The sequence below is a fragment of the Salmo salar genome, chromosome 12 (genome assembly GCF_965601325.2).
Source record: "Salmo salar chromosome 12, fSalSal1, whole genome shotgun sequence".
NCBI lineage: Eukaryota > Metazoa > Chordata > Actinopteri > Salmoniformes > Salmonidae > Salmo > Salmo salar.
In genome coordinates this window covers 65,260,171-65,281,699 of record NC_138302.1, presented here as the reverse complement: position 1 = coordinate 65,281,699, position 21,529 = coordinate 65,260,171, and the positions used below count along the sequence as shown (strand labels likewise).

General features: G+C 41.9%; 1 protein-coding gene across 2 annotated transcripts in view; it reads right to left on the bottom strand.

Annotated features, from left to right (window-relative positions):
- The window catches only part of LOC106565476 (inositol 1,4,5-trisphosphate-gated calcium channel ITPR1), a 170,467-nt gene that overhangs the window by 91,613 nt on the left and 57,325 nt on the right, over positions 1 to 21,529 (bottom strand). For both annotated transcript variants that reach the window (XM_014132696.3, XM_014132698.3), the window contains exons 4-14: positions 15,696 to 15,811; positions 14,764 to 14,850; positions 14,016 to 14,174; positions 8,203 to 8,301; positions 7,792 to 7,875; positions 7,405 to 7,551; positions 7,095 to 7,190; positions 6,873 to 6,917; positions 3,100 to 3,254; positions 543 to 642; positions 92 to 252 (exon numbers count right to left, since the gene is read on the bottom strand). In XM_014132696.3, the coding sequence (XP_013988171.1) occupies positions 92 to 252; positions 543 to 642; positions 3,100 to 3,254; positions 6,873 to 6,917; positions 7,095 to 7,190; positions 7,405 to 7,551; positions 7,792 to 7,875; positions 8,203 to 8,301; positions 14,016 to 14,174; positions 14,764 to 14,850; positions 15,696 to 15,811 (1,249 nt within the window). The remainder of the gene's footprint in view (positions 1 to 91; positions 253 to 542; positions 643 to 3,099; positions 3,255 to 6,872; positions 6,918 to 7,094; positions 7,191 to 7,404; positions 7,552 to 7,791; positions 7,876 to 8,202; positions 8,302 to 14,015; positions 14,175 to 14,763; positions 14,851 to 15,695; positions 15,812 to 21,529) is intronic.

Here is a 21,529-nt window from a genome sequence, read left to right as displayed (position 1 = left end):
TGTTGATACCCAGAGTTCCAAGGACATTCCATTCTGGAATGGTTTGGTGCCTACATTGAAAAGGTAAAGAACACCAATGGCTGCCATGTACCTCCTCTCGTTCTGAGTGATGGTGCCCTTCTCCAGTTTGCCTGCGATGGACGCCAACACTTTACTGGCATCATTGGCAAAGTCAAGATCTCTGACTTCAGCGGGCGAGACGGGTACGATGGCAAACGCCTCTTTGTCTTCTTTCAGTGCAGATGTGCCGATCTAAAAATAACAACATTTTGAAAAACTGATGAGTTAATTAGGATTGTAAGATTAAGTGAATTCTAGTAAGTAAAACTCACAAATAGAAAATGAATCATTTGTGCATCCGGTGGTCAGATCTAATGTGAGGGTATTATTTTATTATTGAGCAATGTTTGTGTTGGACAGATTTAAGTGGGACACATAGAAAACATGATATAAAGTAGTTAAAGATTGGGTTTGACAGACTATTGGTAAGGTCTCAAACTGTCTGGTCTTAATGGAGATTGGCTGGTTGAGCTGTCACTCACACGTAACATGACAGGTTTCTCCTCTTCCTTGTCGATGGGATGGTTAGTGCTGTGGACCCATGTGTTGGTGCACAAGTGTCTGAGCCTCACATACGAGTTCCTGGGCGGGCGGGCGGGCACGCGCACACACACACACACACACACACACACACACACACACACACACACACACACACTGAGTCAAGAATTAATGTCATTATTGGGCTAGGCCCACTATAGCACATACTAAGAAGTTCCATACCAAACAGGGGAACAGACATGTGCCTCTGGTTAAATGTTGAAAAATGTATATTTTCTGATGTATTCCAGTACAGAGAGGGATATCATAATAATAGTGGTTACTTTAAAACCAAACATCTTATCTGTATAAATCTCAAAAAAAAAAAAAAACATCTTCTCCTTCATCAAAGTCACCAGTCCTTGCAACCTCACAACCAACATGAATCAGTAACACTGGTTACTGCAAGTCAAACCCTCCCTACTGTACAGTCAGCTTGGAAGTCAAAAACAAGACATAGACACGCACATGCTTTATTGCTTCATGACCTCATGAAACTCCCTCACCTACTCTCCCAAGATGGAAACTCTCCCTACCCTCTCCAAAACACAGGCTCACACCTGTCCTATGTCAACTGATTCTGAACACTCCATGAACCTAACACAGCCCACTCACCCTTTCCACTGAAAGTGAGAACAGAAATGTGTTTTAATGGGGGAATTCCACTTGAAATCAACTAAATGTGTCTGATAACGAACGAACAAACACCACACAAATCTAAAGATTACACACACGACCAGTCAAAAGTTTGGACACACCGACTCACTCAAAGGTTTTTCTTTATTGTTACTATTTTCTACATTGTAGAAATCAAAATGATATTTTATATTTGAGATTCTTCAAAGTAGCCACCCTTTGCCTTGATGACAGCTTTGCACACTCTTGGCATTCTCTCAACCAGCTTCATGAGGTAGTCACCTGGAATGCATTAAAATTAACAGGTGTGCCTTGATAAAAGTTAAGTTGTGGAATTTCTTTCCTTCTTAATGCATTTGAGCAAATCAGTTGTGTTGTGACAAGGTAGGGGTGGTATTTGGTAAAAGACCAAGTCCATATTATGGCAAGAACAGCTCAAATATGCAAAGAGAAACAACAGTCCATCATTACTTCAAGCGCTATGATGAAACTGGCTCTCATGAGGACCGCCACAGGAAAGGAAGACCCAGACTTACCTCTGCTGCAGAAGATAAATTCATTCGAGTTAACTGCACCTCAGATTACAGCCCAAATAAAAGCTTCACAGAATTCAAGTAACAGACACATCTCAACCTCAACTGTTCAGAGGATACCGCGTGAATCAGGCCTTCATTGTCGAATTGCTGCAAAGAAACCACTACTAAATGACACCAATGATAAGAAGAGACTTGCTTGGGCCAAGAAACACGAGCAATGGACATTAGACTGGTGCAAATCTGTCCTTTGGTCTGATGAGTCCAACCGCCGTGTCTTTGTGAGACGCAGAGTAGGTGAACGGATGATCTCCACATGAGGGGTTCCTACCGTGAAGCATGGAAGAGGAGGTGTGATGGTGCTTTGCTGGTGACACTGTCAGTGATTTATATATAATTCAAGGCACACTTAACTAGCATGGCTACTGCAGCATTCTGCAGCGTTAGGCCATCCCATCTGGTTTGTGCTTAGTGGAGCTATCATTTGTTTTTCAACAGGACAATGACCCAACACACCTCCAGACTGTGTAAGGGCTATTTGACCAAGAAGGAGAGTGATGGAGTACTGCATCAGATGACCCGGCCTCCACAATCACCTAACCTCAACCCAATTGAGATGGTTTGGGATGAGTTGGACTACAGAGTGGAAAAGCAGCCAACAAGTACTCAGCATATGTGGAAACTCCTTCAAGACTGTTGGAAAAGCATATAAAACACTTTTTGGTTACTACAGGATTCCATATGTGTTATGTTATAGTTTTGATGTCTTCACTACTATTCTATAATGTAGAAAATAATAAAAATAAAGAAAATCCAAACTTTTGACTGGTACTGTGTGTGTGTGTGTGTGTGTGTCCTTCCAGGGGGAGGAACATGACTGTTTACTTTTCATATTGCAACATTTTCATTAGAATCTGATCTGCATCAACAGTGGGCTACATAGTCACTATGTTTTTTTAGGATCCAGACACACAGTCATCAGAAAATGTTTCAGTTATTGAATTGGAATTTCAGTTAAATTCCTCAATTGACTGACTTCAACTCAAATTGACCCCAACCCTGACAAATGCAGCCTGGTCACTCACCTTTGCACATGACAACAACACAGGATGTTTTTTTAAATCAACTAATTCTCATGGACATAGTAAAAAGAGAGATTTCTTATTAGAAAAATGGTAAATTCCTCTAAAAGTATTATGAGTAATAGGGTCTTTTCGCACAATGTGAACTGTGGGGGCTGCTTAGCGGCAGACTATGTGGCCCTAAAGTCCTATCTGGGCAGCAGGAAATCCCCCCTCTTAGCATGGTAGGCTCCAGCTCAAAGTCCTACCTGGGCACCAGGGAGTCCCCCCCTCTCAGAGTGGTAGGGTCCAGCTCAAAAATGGAGGAGATGTCATTGCCTTCAGGGACAGACACCAGGGTATACATGACCTTCTCCTGGGGGTTCCTGAGGCGGGCGCGGAGGTCGACCTGCTCAGAGTCCAGCTGGAGACACAACATGGAAACACAGTCTCGTCAGATCACTGCACAGAAACATAGACATGGGCCCTGAAGACCAGGATCAATGATTATGAAGAGTAAAATAATTGATAGACCATCAATATACACTGAGTATACAAAACATTAAGAACACCTGCTCTTTCCATGAAATACACTGACCAAGTGAATCCAGGTGAAAGCTATGATCCCTTTTCGATGTCACTTGTTAAATCCACTTCAAATCAATGTAGATGAAGGGGAGGACACAGGTTAAATAAGGATTTTCAAGCCTTGAGACATGGATTGTGTACCATTCAGAGGGCGAATGGGTAAGACAAAAAATGGAGGTGCCTTTGAACGGGGTGTGGTAGTAGGCACTAGGCGCACCAGTTTGTGTCAAGAACTGCAACGTGTGTATCACGAATCGTCCACCATCCAAAGGACATCCAGCCAACTTGACACAACTGTGAGAAGCATTGGAGTCAACATGGGCCGGCATCCCTGTCCCTATGCTTTCCTTTCAACGTCTTGTAGCGTCCATGCCCAGACGAATTGAGACTGTTCATACTTAATTGTATGAAGTTCTAAAGGCCAAAAGAGACATCTTAGTGTATTGTGAAGTACAAATCAGTGTTATCACTCGTAAATATCAACAAATATGTATAAATATTAATTTCAGTAATTAGAGTAATAAGTACATTTTGTATAATTATCTGGTTAAACTGCAGCTCTTTTATACGTTTGGGTCTTCTGCTGTGTTCACATGGTCACTATTGTTGAGTGGATGATTGTCTAGTAATGCATTACCCTTTTGACTTTATGGTATGGACCAGAACCGCACTGTTCTGGCTTGGTGATTTTCTTTTTACGTTATCCTATTAAGAAACTACATTGTGGATTCATAACCAGGCCAGTGCAGTATAACTTGGCTAGGCTTCGGTATACAGTTGAAGTAGTAAGTTTACATACACTTAGGTTGGAGTCATTAAAACTCATTTTTCAACCACTCCACAAATTTCTTGTTAACAAACTATAGTTTTGGCAAGTCGGTTACGACTTTGTGTCTTTGGTAAAGCAGAACGTACTTTGGTGCGAAAAGTGAAGATCAATCCCAGAACAACAGCAAAGGACCTTGTGAAGATGCTGGAGGAAACAGGCACAAAAGTATCTATATCCACAGTAAAACGAGTCCTATATCGACACAACCTGAAAAGGTGCTAAGCAAAGAAGAAGCCACTGCTCCATAACTGCCATAAAAAAAACAAGACTATGGTTTGCAACTGCACATGGGGACAAATATCGTACTTTTGGAGAAATGTCCTCTGGTCTGATGAAACAAAAATGGAACTGTTTGGCCATAATCACCATCGTTATGTTTGGAGGAAAAGGGGGAGGCTTGCAATCCGAAGAACACCATCCCAACTGTGAAGCACGAGGGTGGCAGCATCATGTTGTGGGGGTGCTTTGCTGCAGGAGGGACTGGTGCACTTCACAAAATAGATGGCATCATGAGGCAGGAAAATTATGTGGATATATTGAAGCAACATCTCAAGACATCAGTCAGAAAGTTAAAGCTTGGTCGCAAATGGGTCTTCCAAATGGACAATGACCCCAAGCATACTTCCAAAGTTGAGGCAAAATGGCTTAAGGACAACAAAGTCAAGGTATTAGAGTGGCCATCACAATGCCCTGACCTCAATAATATAGAAGATTTGTGGGCAGAACTGAAAAAGCGTGTGCGAGGAAGGAGGCCTACAAACCTGACTCAGTTACACCAGCTCTGTCAGGAGGAATGGGCCAAAATTCACCCAACGTATTGTGGGAAGCTTATAGAAGGCTACCCGAAACATTTGACCCAAGTTAAACAATTTAAAGGCAATACACCCAATTAGTATTTGGGAGCATGTAAACTTCTGACCCACTGGGAATGTGATGAAAGAAATAAAAGCTGAAATAAATCACTCTACTATTATTCTGAAATGTCATATTCTTAAAATAAAGTGGTGATCCTAACTGACCTAAGACAGGGAATTTTTACTAGGATTAAATGTCAGGAATTGTGAAAAACTGAGTTGAAATGTATTTGGCTAAGGTGTATGTAAACTTATGACTTCAACTGTAAGTCCATCTCCATAGAGTCAGGGACAAACACACACCTCCAGGCATGGAGACAGCCCTCAGCTCCCTGCTCTGTTAGTCATACAAGCTTGTTCAACCATGTGTTGACAAAGGCTGCGTTTACACAGGCAGCCCAATTCTGAACTTTTCCCCACTAATTGGTCTTTTGACCAATCACATCCGATCTTTTGACATAATTTTTTCAGATCTAATCTGATTGGTCAACAGACCAATTAGTGAAAAAATATACGAATTGGGTTGCCTGTGTAAACACAGACTAATGCGACTAGGGTATCAGTACTTACTATATAGTCCTGTGTTTTGTGGGGACAATTGTGCAACTGAGATCATTCCTAGTGGTAGACTGCCATCTGTTGGCTAAAGGTTGCCTGACGACTCAAACTGTTCCGCTGCTCTATGTTCGCTACATACTTCAGCCTGAGACTGCCATTGTTGAAATTGTTTTTGGTGACGTCAAAATGAGTGGTGTTGTACAAAACAAAGTCATCAGCGATTGGATCATCTCTAACCACTCAGTGTATCAAAGCCAATGACATTTTCAAAACACTGCTTTACCAAAGACAGTACAGTATGAAGATAGGCAGAAACTGCTTCTTCAATAGAAATCCTCAACCACACTTGTAGGCGATGTCATGGCGACGTTGGCTAGCAAAGCTCATGCATAGAAAGACGTCATCAGGTTTATTAGTCGTCTGGCGCCGAACAGCGCATGTGCAGGCCGTCAAATCAAAGGCATTCCTCATTCCTTTCATGAGGTTGGACTAATAACATGTTCTACTACTTAAGACATTGGCTAGGCTGTGCCTTTAGATTTCAGGAAAATTAACAACTAAGGAAGAATTGTTCAATACATTGACTTCTCAAACCCCAAACTGGTCTACTTGGTCTGTTTTGCAAGCATTCACGTAAGTCTTGCGATGTTGCGCCCCTGGGTTTAGAAACTCTGTGGCTTTACCCACGTGTGCTTTGGCTCTAGCCCAACCCATCGGTTTCTGGGACCAATCAGAACGGTTAGAATATGTTTGCTTTCTAGAAATAGGCAGAAAGGTACTCAGATCCAGGCTCATTGTGGAGAAAAAAAACAACGTCCATGGGCGTGGCGTAGCGATTGGCCAGAGCAAGGAGTTTGGGTAGCCAGGCAAAGTTAACAGCCCACACTAGTTCCATCAGACTTCTCTATGCAGACACCGCCATCTAATGGTGGTACTGGGGAAGTGGTCGTTACTCTGACATGGTGTTCAAGCGGAGGTACACAAGTTAGAAGAGTTACAATGATCACACACTAGTGGTATGTGGCTGATACATTTCACATTGTGTCAATGGTGACTGAAGACGTTGGGTTGGTTCATTCAGTGGGTCACAGGAAAACACGGTCACAGAAGAATACTGTATCTGGGAACGACTGGTTCAGATGATCCACAGTATTCATCATTCCTCAACACCCTTCAGAGCCCACTGCTACCAGAACAGGACAATGTGACTTACTGAGGAGCGGGACTCCAGGCACTCCTCCTCATAGTCAGGGTTCACCTGGAAAACACACACACAACAGTACACACATATAATGTGAGATTAGAGATTACTACCCTGGTAAAAATTAAAGATCAATATGATTTTGACCTGTGTTGTAGGTACCGCAAGGGTGTGTGTGTGTGTGTGTGTGTGTGTGTGTGTGTGTGTGTGTGTTGTAAAGGCAGTGTTACTGACCTCTGCAGCCAGGTAGTGTCCAGTGGCCAGGTGTTTGAACCTGAACAGACTGTTCCAGTAGCCAGCTCCACCTCGACATGGATCATGCTGCACCACCTATCATGAGGAGAAACACAGACATCAGTCACATGTCATATCTCACGCTGGAGTTTTGTACATGCACATTTTAATAACTTGTCAGACCATATAAACTTTAAAGACAAATGTAACTTTTAGTGACCATAAATTGGCAGTTGCGAGGGAGCAGTGAAATTGCCATGATCTGAGGTTCCTTCTACAAATTCTATTTTTATGTGCACTTCCTCCACACCTCCACCTCCCATAAGGCTTTGCTGCTGGTTGCCGAGGTAGCCGACTGGCGTCCAGTGGTGCGCAGGAAGACATATTGTTTTTTACGGTGGTCGTCACAGGTGAGGAACTTCTCCTGTTCCGCATGGAACAGGCGCACCACATCGCCCTGGCAACAAACAGACAGGAAGGTTGTTACCATAGAGATTGCTAGGGAAGTGTCACTCTGCCTTAGGCTAGATTTTTTGGCTAACAATTAACAGTGTTGTCTTCAACTGGGATACCGGGTTCGTTGAACCATTATTTTCTCATTCATATTGATTGGATGATGGTCCAAATGAAGGCAAATCAAGGAAAACTCAACTGTGAAAATCAGGCCTGACTGGTTGAGAACTGTGATAAAACCAACCCCTTTTAGAATGATCTCCTGATTGTCACTCCATTTCATGAACAGCACGATCTTCCAGCTGGTGTTACAGTTGACCGAGTTCACCTGAAACACAAAACAGGTAAAAAGAGTTCCACAGGATTACCAGTTTATTCCTTTAATAACAGAAACACATTATCACTGGTACTCTAATAACTACAGAGCAGCACACCGTTCTCACAGAATGAGCTGTAGGCTAGAGCTTAATGCAAATCCTATAAATAATTGATGCAAATGTGGAGGACCATGGCACAGTGGTGTATTGTCTAATATGGTAGGAGGGGCCCAATAACAGTACACAGACTCCTATAAATACTCTACATACAGTATACTCCCACACAGCCATCTATAAAACATAGAGGAAATAAGCTGCAGACAGGGTGAGGGTCTAACCTCGTTACATCCTGGGTTGTCCACTAGCTGATGGGTGCTGGCATGTAGGGGCTGGCCAGCATTCACTGGGTTCAGGACCACTTTGTCCCCTATCACCACCTGGAATGAAACATACACACACTACAATTTAGTATGCATTTATTCCACGTGTGCACACGCACACTTACTCACACGTTGTGTGCCCGCACAGACACACACACTCACGTCAACTGCTATGAAACATTAACAAGACTTATTTGCATGTGTCTGTCCACAGTCAAATACAGGATACTATGTGAAGCTCTGAATCCACAAACTAAATCATTCATCCACAGGGGCTATTCATTAGATGTATTATTACTAGAACAACCGAGTCATGGTTCCACCTGCGGTCACCTGGTCCTTGGGCTCAGTCATATGTGTTGTGGTTGTAGAATGCCTCCTAGCCTCTGCTGCTTTAATCCACTGAGAGCGACTGTTGCAAACTGATATATAGCTCAGGTGGCTGGAGCAACTGGCGGACGAGCTACTTATCACCAAAAATAAGCGAGGCGCAGCGCGGGAGGCGAATATAATAAACCTAGGAGATATTGGGGCAAGATATAAATGTTCAGGAGCTGTAGTTTAGAACGTGCAGTGTGATTGGCTGAGCCATATGTAGACGAGTGCAAGACCTGTTGTAGGTACCAGCGCTAACGTGAAGGCAGGGAAGGCAGAGTTACCTGAGAAAGAGATCCATCCATAACAACTCGATGATGAGCCTCGTGGAATACCTACAGTGTGACTCTCCAGAAAAGCAGAGTGCTAAAAAAGTCTGTCTAAATCAAGCTAATGTTAGCTCACAAAACAACCCCAAAAAAAGGTAAAACCAACAATCATCAGCAATTATTCCATATCAGTAAGTGTACTTACGACACTAAACAATAAAACGCAACATGTAAAGTGTTGGTACCATGTTTCATGAGCTGAAATAAGATCCCAGAAATGTTCCATATGCACAAAAACCTTATTTCTCTCAAATTCTGTGCAAAAATGTGTTTACATCTGTTTGTGAGCATTTTTCCTTTGCCAAGATAATCAATCCACCTGACAGGTGTGGCAGATCAAGAAGCTGATTAAACAGCATGATCATTACACAAGTGCACCTTGTGCTGGGGACAATAAAAGGCCACTCTAAAATGCAGTTGTCACACAACACAATGCCAAGTTTTGAGGGAGCGTGCAATTGTCATGCTGACTACAGGAATTTCCACCAGAGCTGTTGCCAGAGAATTACATTTTTATTTCTCTACCATATGTCCAATGTAGTTTTTGAGAATTTGGCAGTATGTCCAACCGGCCTAACAACCGCAGACCATGTGGAATCACGCCAGACCAGGACCTCCACATCTGGCTTCTTCACCTGCAGGATCGTCTGAGACCAGTCACCCAGACAGCTGATGAAACTGTGGGTTTGCACAACCTAAGAACTTCTGCAAAAACTGTCAGAAACCGTCTCATGGAAGCTCATCTGCATGTTCGTCGTCCTCAACAGTCTTAACTTGACCGCAGTTCGGCGTTGTAACCGACTTCAATGGACAAATGCTCACTTTCGATGGCCACTGGCACACTGGAGAAGTGTGCTCTTCACAGATGAATCCCGGTTTCAATTGTACCGGGCAGATGGCAGACAGCGTGTATGGGGTCGTGTGGGCAAGCAGATTGTTGATATCAACATTGTGAATAGAGTGCCCCATGGTGGCAGTGGGATTATGGTATAGGCAGGCATAAACTACAGACAACAAACACAATCAGATTTTATCGATGGCAATTTGAATGCACAGAGATACTGTGACAAGAACCTGAGGCCAATTGTCCTGCCATTCATCCACCTCCATCACCTCATGTTTCAGCATGATAATGCACGGCCCAATGTGGCAAAGATCTGTGCACAATTCCTGGAAGCTGAAAATGTCCCAGTTTCCATGGCCTGCATACTCACCAGACATGTCACCCATTGAGAATGTTTGGGATTCTCTGGATCAACGTGTACAACAGCCTGTTCCAGTTCCCGCCAATATCTAGCAACTTCACACAGCCATTGAAGAGGAGTAGGACAACATTCCACAGGTCACAAATCAACAGCCTGATCAACTCTATATGAAGGAGATGTGTCGCGCTGCATGACGCAAATGGTGGTCACACCAGATATTGACTGGTTTTCTGATCCACGCCCCTACCTTTTCTTTTAAGGTATCTGTGACCAACAGATGCATATCTGTATTCCCAGTCATGTGAAATCCAACGACTAGGGCCAAATAAACGTATTTAAAATTGACTGATTTCCTTATATGAACTGTAACTCAGTAAAATCTTTGAAACTTTTGCATGTTGCGTTTATATTTTTGTTCAGTGTAGTTAGATGCACCATTTAGTACTTTTAGCCAGCTAGCTAGCTACCTATAAAATGCTAGCTAACTGGTACGCTAGCGAACCTGGTAAACAAACTTTGCAAACATAGCTACTTAAGCTACAAAATGAATACCTAGTTAGTTGTGGATAATTACACACACTCCAAAACTGTGTGTATCATTCAGAATACATGCATATTTATTTCATTATTAGCAAAGTAAAATGCAGTGTTTTTTAGCACATGCACAGCCACCATCTTGGACAGAAAACCTTTTTGTTGCTACTGCCTCCCGCCTACTTGATTCCACCAACCCAAAACTGACATTAATGTGCTGTGCCACTGTGCAAACGTTTTGTCATAGGGTTTTGCAAGCTGCGTGTTGCAAAAAAAAACATTTTAAAATGTAAAAAAAAATCTGGAGCTGTGGCAGTCATGAAGTTTTGTCAGCTGGGGATTGTCAAGCAAATAACCGTTAATTAACAAACACATTTAGCATCTCCTGGATTCCAGGCATAACCTACTAGCCACTGATGCAGACTTTTGGAACATCTACATTTTAAAAAAGTCTAATAAATCCATTTAATATAGCCTACACCATCACAATACATCTAATCTTTATTTTAGACAGGTCTAAAGAAACATGACAAAGAAAATGTAGTCCATTTCAGAAAAACAGAATAGCATACTCAGTTGTCCTGATGTTAGGTCCTGATCTGGCTATGCCATATGGTTGTGGGATACACTAGTTTATTTAGCAGAAAAGATTTGCTTAGAATTCCGTGGCATTATTTTATAATATGAAGAATACAATTGAACATAGCTGAATAAATAGAAAGGACATTTTCTCCAAACGATTTGAGGGAGTGTCCACGTGTCTGTGTTGAGCGGATAACAAAGAAACAGGTCCTCCTAAACGCTTAATTTACAGTTATTTAGGCAACTTTAGTGGTGATACAAACGTTGGGCTATATGTTTTGATATTTAATACAGTCTAAGGCTGCATGATGCGACTCTAATGATGAATTGAAAAAAGTTGCATGAAAGGCATGAGCTCTGCTTTGTTTCTTTTCACAGGCTGTACACACTTCATCAGTCTCTCATTCACAATTTGACAAGCACTTGATAATGCCTCAAATTTCCCGGCGGCATCCCCTTTTGTGTAGCCGTAATGCCCCCTAAAAGAATACATGCCTTTTGTGGCCTGTTACCGTTGTGCCCTTGGGCTGAAGATAATAATTATCAGCTGTGTGCGCCAAAGCACCTCTCACGGCTCTCTCAGATATCCTAATTCTTATTAGCCAATGCCCATCACGTGATCGGGTCCTTCTCACAGGATACAAGTGAAGACAGACATATCGTGGAGGCAACTGCGCACGTCCTTATTGAATTCCGAGGCACATATTGAAGATGTTGGATGAATTATCCACATTTACTTTCTGTCAGCCAACAAGATGAGTAGGCCTAACAAACAGCAAAAGTACTAGCCTATGTCAATATATTATTATTACTTTCTCGTCCTTCTGTGCAAGAAAGAAATATTCCAAACATAGTCTGGGACAGTTATTTGATGCAATAGATCCCAAATTAATACAACCACTAGCATCCAAAAAACATTTTAAAAGCAATGAGGCTGATGCAACCGATCAGAACATTTAGCTTAACATTTTGATAAACTATTAGGCTATTTCTTCACATTATAAGAATAGCAATGCACACACAGCAGTAGGCTATAAGAGTGAATGTTCCAAAATACAATCAGTGGGAAAACACCATTCTCAAAAATGAACGCAAATGTGATTATGCATGTAATGCTTTATTATAAAAGGTGCATTTATGGTAAATGCACATTTTAAACTTGCGCGCCGCCAATGTACTGTATGCCAGTTAGGCTCTACACAGCTGTAAAGCTAATTAATTTGCTTAACTTTAACAAGTTATTTGGCCACCTTATTTGTGATACAAACCTTATCAAAATGTATAGGCCTATGATGGGCTAGGCTACATGAAAAAGTCACACACCAGCTGGGAATCATTCACAAGTGACAAAAGCCCATCACCTGTGAATTATATAATATTGTCACCCATCAGACTATTCATGATTTAATTTTGTCTTTACATATACAAAATAATATATATATGTGAAATTTGTTTTATTTAGAATGGACCATTATCACACACTTGTCTCGAAACAGGGGCAAAAAATACATGTAATCTATGCACTTAAATAGTGAATGGAGGACGTATTTTCCTGTGGTTCATTTACATGCCAGCCAGGTAGGCTATACTCCCGTTGTAAAGAGAAGCAATGTGCTTACTATCAGGAAAGTTGAGAAATAAATATAGTAGGCCTAGCCTATAGAAAGCTGATGGGATCCTCTTTTTAATAGAGGCCATCAAAACTGTTTTATCTCACGCAATTGCATAGAAATGTTGCGCAACATGAGCTCTCATGAAGTGTTTGATTCGATTTTCGAAAACATTGGCATTGAAGTTAGAGTGATTAGAGATTGCTGAGTACCAGGCAGTTAGCAAGTTTGGTAGGCTACAAATGACCATCAACAACATCAGAGCTTGGAAAAGCCTAGTTACCAGTTACTGTGACTACATTTACATTTTTACATTTTAGTTATTTAGCAGATGCTCTTATCCAGAGCGACTTACAGTAGTGAATGCATACATTTCATACATTTTATTTTTTGTACTGGCCCCCCGTGGGAATCGAACCCACAACCCTGGCGTTGCACACACCATGCTCTACCAACTGAGCCACAGGGAAGACTAAACGATTACGTGGAATTTGACTGCGGTCATGACTCGTGACTGCCGGTGTGGCAGTAATACGGTCACCATAACAGCCCTATCTGTGACCATATTAGATTTCCTTACACAATTGATTCTCTCAGTCTGAGTACTTGTTTAAGTTGACTTATACAGTAAGATTCAAGCGATTCCTACATACAGCATGTGATCAATTCCATAAGTGTAACTCACACTGACTCCTATAGAGCGCAGCTTGTAGAAGGGATCGATGTATACAAGTAAACATTTATAAACTGTGTGGATCGAACCCTGAATGCTGATTGGCTGACAGCCGTGGTATATCGGACCGTATACCATGGGTATGACGCCTCAGGGTTTGTGGTATATGACCATTATACCACGGCTAAGGGCTGTATCCAGGCACTCTGTGTTGTGTTGCATTGTGCATAAGAACAGCCCTGAGCCATGGTATATTGGCCATATACCACACCCCCTCTGGACTTATTGCTTAATTAGATGGAACTCACACTAACACCTATGGAGCAGAACTAGTAGAACCATATACTGTAGACAGAACTCACACGGTCTACTATGGAGCGCAGCTTGTAGAACCATGATATAGATACAGTAGAACTCACGCTGTCTCCTATGAAGTGGAGCTTTAGAACCATATAGAACTCACACTGTCTCCTATGGAGCGCAACTTGTAGAAGGGTTGAATGTAGAACCAGGAGCCTTCGTTCCCGGCCGTGTCCAGCATCACTCTCATGGCATTCTTCTCCAGCAGCGCTGGCAGACGCTTGTTCACAGTCAAGTACTTGTTACTCTTCAGATGGAGGAGCTGGGGGAATACAGCAAACATATTATATTATACGATACAATAACTTATGTCTGTCATTTTTGTGATACAAACATACTGAACAGTTTTGCTTGTGCACTTCATCTTCATATGGTTTATTCTTGTGTTGTGTGGGCTTTCTCTGCCCTTATGAGCATGCAAAACATTTTAGTCTCTCAGAGCAGTCTATGACTGAAAGGTTATGACTGAGAAAAGAATATGCTCAATTCTGAAGCTAGAAAAACACTATCTAGATCCTCCCACGTTACTGTTCTATTTATAAACACACAGAAACCACATGGATGCCTCCAGGGCTCCCAGTCTCTCCTGTCCAAGTTTGGAACCAGCAAAATATATTGGATGGAAAGCCTCAAAATGCTTTCCTCACTTTAAAACCCCATAGAAATATGTGGGCTACGATGACATTTGCCACTAATTTGGAATATGAGACGTGAGCTGTAACTGAATGTGTTGAGACGCTTACTCATTATGACATGAATTGGCTTCATTGATGACGTGACTTTCAGTCGTGAGTACAAGCCAGACATCGGTCTTGCAGACAATGAATATGTACACACACACACACACACACCTGAATGACGTTCCCATACTGAATCACCGTTCCGAGCAACTTTTTATTTTCCGAATCGTTTTGCTTCTTTTCCAAATCCGCTGCATGCTACATAAGTGAGGGAAAGAGGAAAGAGTTACAGACCATCATTATTGCTACTACCAACATTGCTGCTGCTTTTGCACAAATAATTATACATATGGACTTGAGTAGGAGGGAAAACTTTCTACGACAGAAATCTCAAATAAAAATAATGTAGCAACGGCATGTGCAGTTGCCTGCAAGCGTCAACTGGAATGCTAGAACCTAAAACTCTGGCCTCACATCACCATGGTAACACAGGAGAGATTTGAATCTATCATTTTATGACTCTGTAGTTAGATTCCAGAAGGCTTTAAATGGTTTTGTTTTAGGGGAGAGAGAGAGAGAGAGAGAAAGAAAGGTGGGACGGGAGTAGCGAAACTAAAGTATGCTTCAGAAATGTCTATAAAAGGACCTGAACATTACCTCAGCAAATATATAATCCTCCATAAGAACACCCTCAAATGAGTGTGGGGACAGAAAACCTAACCTCTCTAAGAGAGCTCCTCAAACAGTGGTGGTGAGGCCAAGACTGCTACTGTACCTGTCAAACTAGACAAGTCTGTTGTTAAAGGGAACTGCAGGATGTAGTATTTCACACTTGTACGAGGGATTACCACAGTCAAAGAAAAACTATGAGTGTCAGTGCCTTACTAATGTAATGTAGCTGTATTGGATTTTAAAAGTATTGTTAGTTTAGAGTTTAGTTGAAATTAGTTATCCAAAGAGGGCTCATCTATTGTTACTCTTCTTCATTCAGTTGGATATGAGATGACGAGTCCTTATACCACTGATTAATGTTTATAATCAATAATTCAATACAGTTATATATTAAGACAGTTGTATAGGGGTCAGGTGGAGGAGTCACTCACATGGAGTTTGTTGAGGAGGACCGTGTCCGTGGTGCTGTTTCCTCCAGGTTTCGCTGCCTTCCAGAACTGTTTCTGAGCAGAGTACCGATTCATTGGACACAACCTGAACAGACAGTCTGAACAGAGAGACAAATAAAATCGTACACAGATTAGCAGATGTTATAGTGGGCGCAGCGGAATGCGTTTTGTTACTAATTGCAGCAAAAATGTCAAACAAGTACACAATAATTCAAAACAAGAAATCACGAAAGTCAGTATGAATCCAGTTAACAACCCAAATAACACTATCAGTAATCTAACTGCAATCTATGCGTATATCCACCAAAACTACAGAGTGTACAAAACATTAGGAACTTTTCATGACAGATTGACCAGGCAAATCCAGGTAAAAGCTATGATCCCTTCTTCATGTGACAGTGTAGACGAAGGGGAGGAGACCGGTTAAATATGAATTTTTAAGCCTTGAGACATGGATTGTGTGTGTGTGTGTGTGTGTGTGTGTGTGTGTGTGTGTGTGTGTGTGTGTATGTATATACGCCATTCAGAGGGAGAATGGGCAAACAAAATATTTAAGTGCCTTTGAACGGGGTATGTTAGTACGTGCCAGGCGCCTGTCAAGAATTGCATTGCTGCTGTTTTTTTTAATGCTCAATAGATTCCTGTGTGTATCAAGAATGGTCCACCACCCAAAGGACATCCAGCCAGCTTTACACAACTGTGGGAATCAATGGAGTCAACATGGGCCAGCATCCCTGTTGGAACGCTTTCAACACCTTGTAGGGTCCATGCCCTGTCGAATTGAGGCTGTTCTGTGGGCAAAAGGGGGTGTAATTCAATGTTAGCACGGTGTTCTTAATGTTTTGTACACTCAGTGTATATACTCAGAATGATATGTACAGCAGTAGATATATTAGTGAGCTACAATTTGTGAAGAATACAGTATGAATACAAAGTGTGAAAAACTGCATAAAAGAAATGTTTCATGTCTTTATATACATGGAATGAGGAGCGTTGGCTGTGTGTGTGTGTGTGTGTGTGTGTGTGTGTGTGTGTGTGTGTGTGTGTGTGTGTGTGTGTGTGTAAGTAGACAATGAATAACAGTTTCAGAGGTGAATGATGGTTAGGATTGAGGTGTTGTCAATGCAGCTATATTGAACTTGCTGAAACAATAACTAAGGATGAACTTCAATTGATCAATGTAAATAAATACACAATGCTAAGTGAGGTGCCCAATGATGCACACACCGACAAAGCCACACGTGCACAAAACACTTGCATCCTCATTCTCCCAGAGCAACATGCTAAAACACACAGTTTAAAATCAGGTTCATATCCAGATAAGTCTTTTGAGCTCAGATCAAAGAGGGAGAGGATGTGATGTGTGTATTTCCTCCATTAGTGGAAGAAATATGGATAGGGTAATCAAATCAACAGGTGTAGACCTTACCGCGAAATGCTTACTTACAAGCCCCTTAACCAACAATGCAGTAAAGAAAAATGAAAAAAAAATATATATATATATATATAATAATAATAATAATAATAATAATAATATGTAAAAAATATATAAAAAGAGTTAAGAAAATATTTACAAAAAAAGTAAAGGCGCAGTGGTCTAAGTGCTTGAGGTGTCACTACAGACCTGGGTTCAATACCAGGCTGTGTCACAACTGGCCGTGACCGGGAGTCCCATAGGGCGACACACAATTGGCTTAACATCGTCTGGGTTAGGGGAGGGTTTGACTCTTCGCGCTCTAGCGACTCCTTGTTGTGGGCCGGGCACCTGGAGGCTGACTTCGGTCGTCAGTTGAACAGTGTTTCCACCGACACATTGGTGCAGCTGGCTTCCGGGTTAAGTGGGCAGGTGTTAAGGAGGGCGGTTTGGCGATCATGTTTCGGAGGACGCATGACTCGACCTTCGCCTCTCCTGAGCACGTTGGGGAATTTCAGCGATGAGACAAGATCGTAATTTGATTGTAATGAAATATTACAAAATTGGGGAGAAAAAGGGGGGGAAAAAAATACAAAAACAAAATAATAACAGTAATAAAGTAACAGTAAAATAACAATAATGAGGTTATATACAGGGGTACCGAGTCAATGTGCTGGAGTACAGGTTAGTCGAGGTAATTGAGGTAATATGTAGGTAGGGGTAAAGTGACTATGCATAGATAATAAACAGCGAGTACCAGCAGTGTAAAAAAAGAAAAAAAGAACGGGGGGGTGGTCAATGCAAATAGTTCGGGTAGCCATTTGATTAACTGTTCAGCAGTCTTATGGCTTGGGGGTAAAAGCTGTTAAGGAACCTTTTGGACCTAGACTTGGGTGCTCTGGTAGCGCTTGCCGTGCGGTAGCAGAGAGAACAGTCTATGACTAGAGCGGCTGGAGTCTGACAATTTTTAGGGCCTTCCTCTGACACTGACTGGTATAGAGGTCCTGGATGGCAAGAAGCTTAGCCCCAGTGATATACTGGGCTGTACGCACTACCCTTTGTAGCGCCTTGCGGTCGAATACTGAGCAGTTGCCATACCAGGAGGTGATGCAACCAGTCAGGATGCTCTCGATGGTGCAGCTGTAGAACTTCTTGAGGTCCTGAGGACCCATACCAAATCTTTTCGCTCTCCTGAGGGGGAATTGGTGTTGTCGTGCCCTTTTCATGAATGTCTTAGTGTGTTTGGACCATGATAGATTGTTGGTGATGTGGACGACACCAAGGAACTTGAAGCTCTCAACCTGCTCCACTACAGGCCCATCGATGAGAATGGGGACATGCTCGGGCCTCCTTTCCTGTTGTCCACGATCATCTCCTTTGTCTTGATCACGTTGAGGGAGAGGTTGTTGTCCTGGCACCATAGGTCTCTGACCAGGTACACCTCCAATAGGCTAATTGACATAATTTGAGTCAATCAGAAGCTTCGAAAGCCATGCCATCATTTTCTGGAATTTTCCAAGCTGTTTAAACACAATCAACTTAGTGTATGTTAACTTCTGACCCACTGGAATTGTGACACAGTCAATTATAAGTGAAATAATCTGTCTGTAAACAATTGTTGGAAAAATTACTTGTGTCATGCACAAAGTATATGTCCTAACCGACTTGCCAAAACTATAGTTTGTTAACAAGAAATTTGTGGAGTGGTTGAAAATCAAGTTAATGACTCCAACCTAAGTGTATGTAAACTTCCAAATTCAACTGTTTCTACTTAAATTACCTCGTACCCCTGCACATCGACTTGGTACTGCTACCCTGTGTATATAGCCAAGTTATCGTTACTCATCGTGTATTTATTCAATGTGTTATTTTTCTGTTTTTCAATTAGAAAATGTTCTCTTTCTCTGCATTGTTGGGAAGGGCCCTTACGTCAGCATTTCACTGTTAGTCTACACCTGTTGTTTACGAAGCATGTAACTAGTACAATTTGATTTGAGTACTGTAGTGTATGCTGAGATATGACAGGCAGTGATCAGTCACTGTACATAACGCCATACAATGGGCCAGTCCTGATAGTAAAGTGATTCTACTTGTCATTTCCATAGCCATGATAGGAAGCAGGCTGAGAGAAACAGCTCCTCAGATTTGCATGTGGTCTCAGCTAACCCAACCAAGCAGTGTTCCTCTTCTGGAATACCTAACCAACAAGCTGTTCAAATGTACTGTACTGTTGCAGTGACAAAGGGCTCCACTGATGAACCCAAAAAACACAAGTACTTAGTACGTCAATCCTTTCCGCTAGAGAGGGGTATTATAAGCAGTGGAGGCCATAAAAATGTATTTGCATACTGCCGATATTACATACTGCAGATATGACATAACTTACACTTCTTTGTACTGCCACTCAGCTTATAACAGTACAAAGTATCTATGGTCAGTACCAAATCACATTTCTCGGGGCCAACTTCATACAGAACTTGTATTCAGAAGTCTATATAGAGTGAAAATCCCAAACTAGGCTTGGGCAATATACCTTTTATACCGTATACTGGGGTATTTTGAAATACTGTCAGTCTGATTTTCAATACCGTAAAAACAAATAAAAACGGTTGGGGACACCCCCGCCTTGTGGGGGATGCGGGGTTGCGTGCTATGCCACTATACGGGCCACCCACGCCCCGTCTCTCAGGCCTGGTTTCTTCTTTGACTTCAGATTAGATGAGAGCTCTCTCTCTCTCTCTCTCTCTCTCTCCTCAAAGGGAAAATGTGAAAAAAGAACAATGTGTCATCCTCCTGCTTTCTCTCTCTCCAGTCGTAGCAGCAGTAAAGTGACCAAATAAGGCTAGCCAGAGCAGGGGAGTGGGAAGAGAGAGGTGGGGACTCCAACTTTCTCCAACCCTCCCCTCCCTCTCAGCTCTCCTCAAGCTAATAGCTGTTTCTGCCCCCTTCTCTCTGATATGGTTTACACCATGCAGTCCAAAAACAGGGTCAGACAAACAAATAAGAGGAAGTGGTTGTGGAGAAAGACAGAGAGAAAGAGCGCGAAAGGAAAACATAGGGAGGGAGTGTGAGAGAGAAAGAAAAGAAAGTAGAGAGTGAACATAGAGGGAGGAGCTTTGATCTATTCCCTTAGAGCACAATTCTCTGGACAGAGCGGCCCTTTGTAATGTGTAGCGTGTGTGCGTGTCCATCGAAAAAAGATGTTCCATCTCTGGCAATGGGGCAGAAGAAAAAAAATCCACCAGGATCAGATCAAACTAGGAGTCAAAATGGAGTCAAACTGCAGAGGAATGCAGGATACCACAGGGGAGCAGACGGACCGACTGAGAAATACAACTCCTTTACCACAAAACAAGTAGCTTATATTAACAGACAGTCTTGTTTGTTTACATGACATACAAATACCTAAGTGGAAACTGGACACACACACAGACATATTGTACATACACACCAGGGATTCCGTTAGGAAAATGTTATGCCGGACAACTTGACCGGGAAGATTTTGCATCGGGTGCATAACCCATTAGGACGTCCACCCACATTCAAAACATTTGCCAAAATGCAAATTGCAGGAAAACACCATTCTAAACAGCTCACCTGATAGAGGGAAATCTCTGTTAGAAACAAAGAAAGCAGCGGAATCTAAAGATGCAAGAACTAGGATGGGTTGCTAATATGACTAGGATTGTGCCTTTGGCTTCTGGGCAATGAAAGAAAGTTGATATGAAAACCAATACAACAGGAGAGAAATGGCATAGTGGTGGTTCCAATAGGGAAGTAAATGGAAATCAATTTGCCAAAATGATATGATTACTCCTGTCTGTACAAAAATAAAATAATTCAAAATACTTCACCAGAAAGCATGACTTAGCCACAGAGGAACCAAGGGTCATTAGCTTCTTTAAAAAAAAATAGCTGTGGATTGTTTCAAATCACAAGCTCATAGGCTTATGCCTATTTGGGAAGCCCGCAATATGGGCAGCGAGCGTGGCAATAGGCCTAGCTGATTATTGAGTTGTGACGGTCATTGAAAAGCATCTAAAAATGTGTGAAGATAATGTGTCTTGAGCATAATAAAAAATGTTGAGACAAGAAGGGGAGGGGTGTGTGGCAAGTCTCTCTCCAGAATGGCTCAGCTGTCTCCTGCCAATTCTTGCACATTCACTGTTGTATTGTGTGAATTGTTTGCCCTTTAATTTATCACTTCCCCATTACATATGTCACCAGTAGTAAATATACTGTTAATTCCTGTCATTTAGTTACATTAATTTCTGTTAGTGCTTGTATTAATTCATCTTTTACCACTCATTCTCAAAGTGGAAACGTTGTTTGCAGAGTTAACAATCTGCTACACTTGTGAGAAACAAGTTCAGATTTATTTTATAACCGTAATTTACGAGAT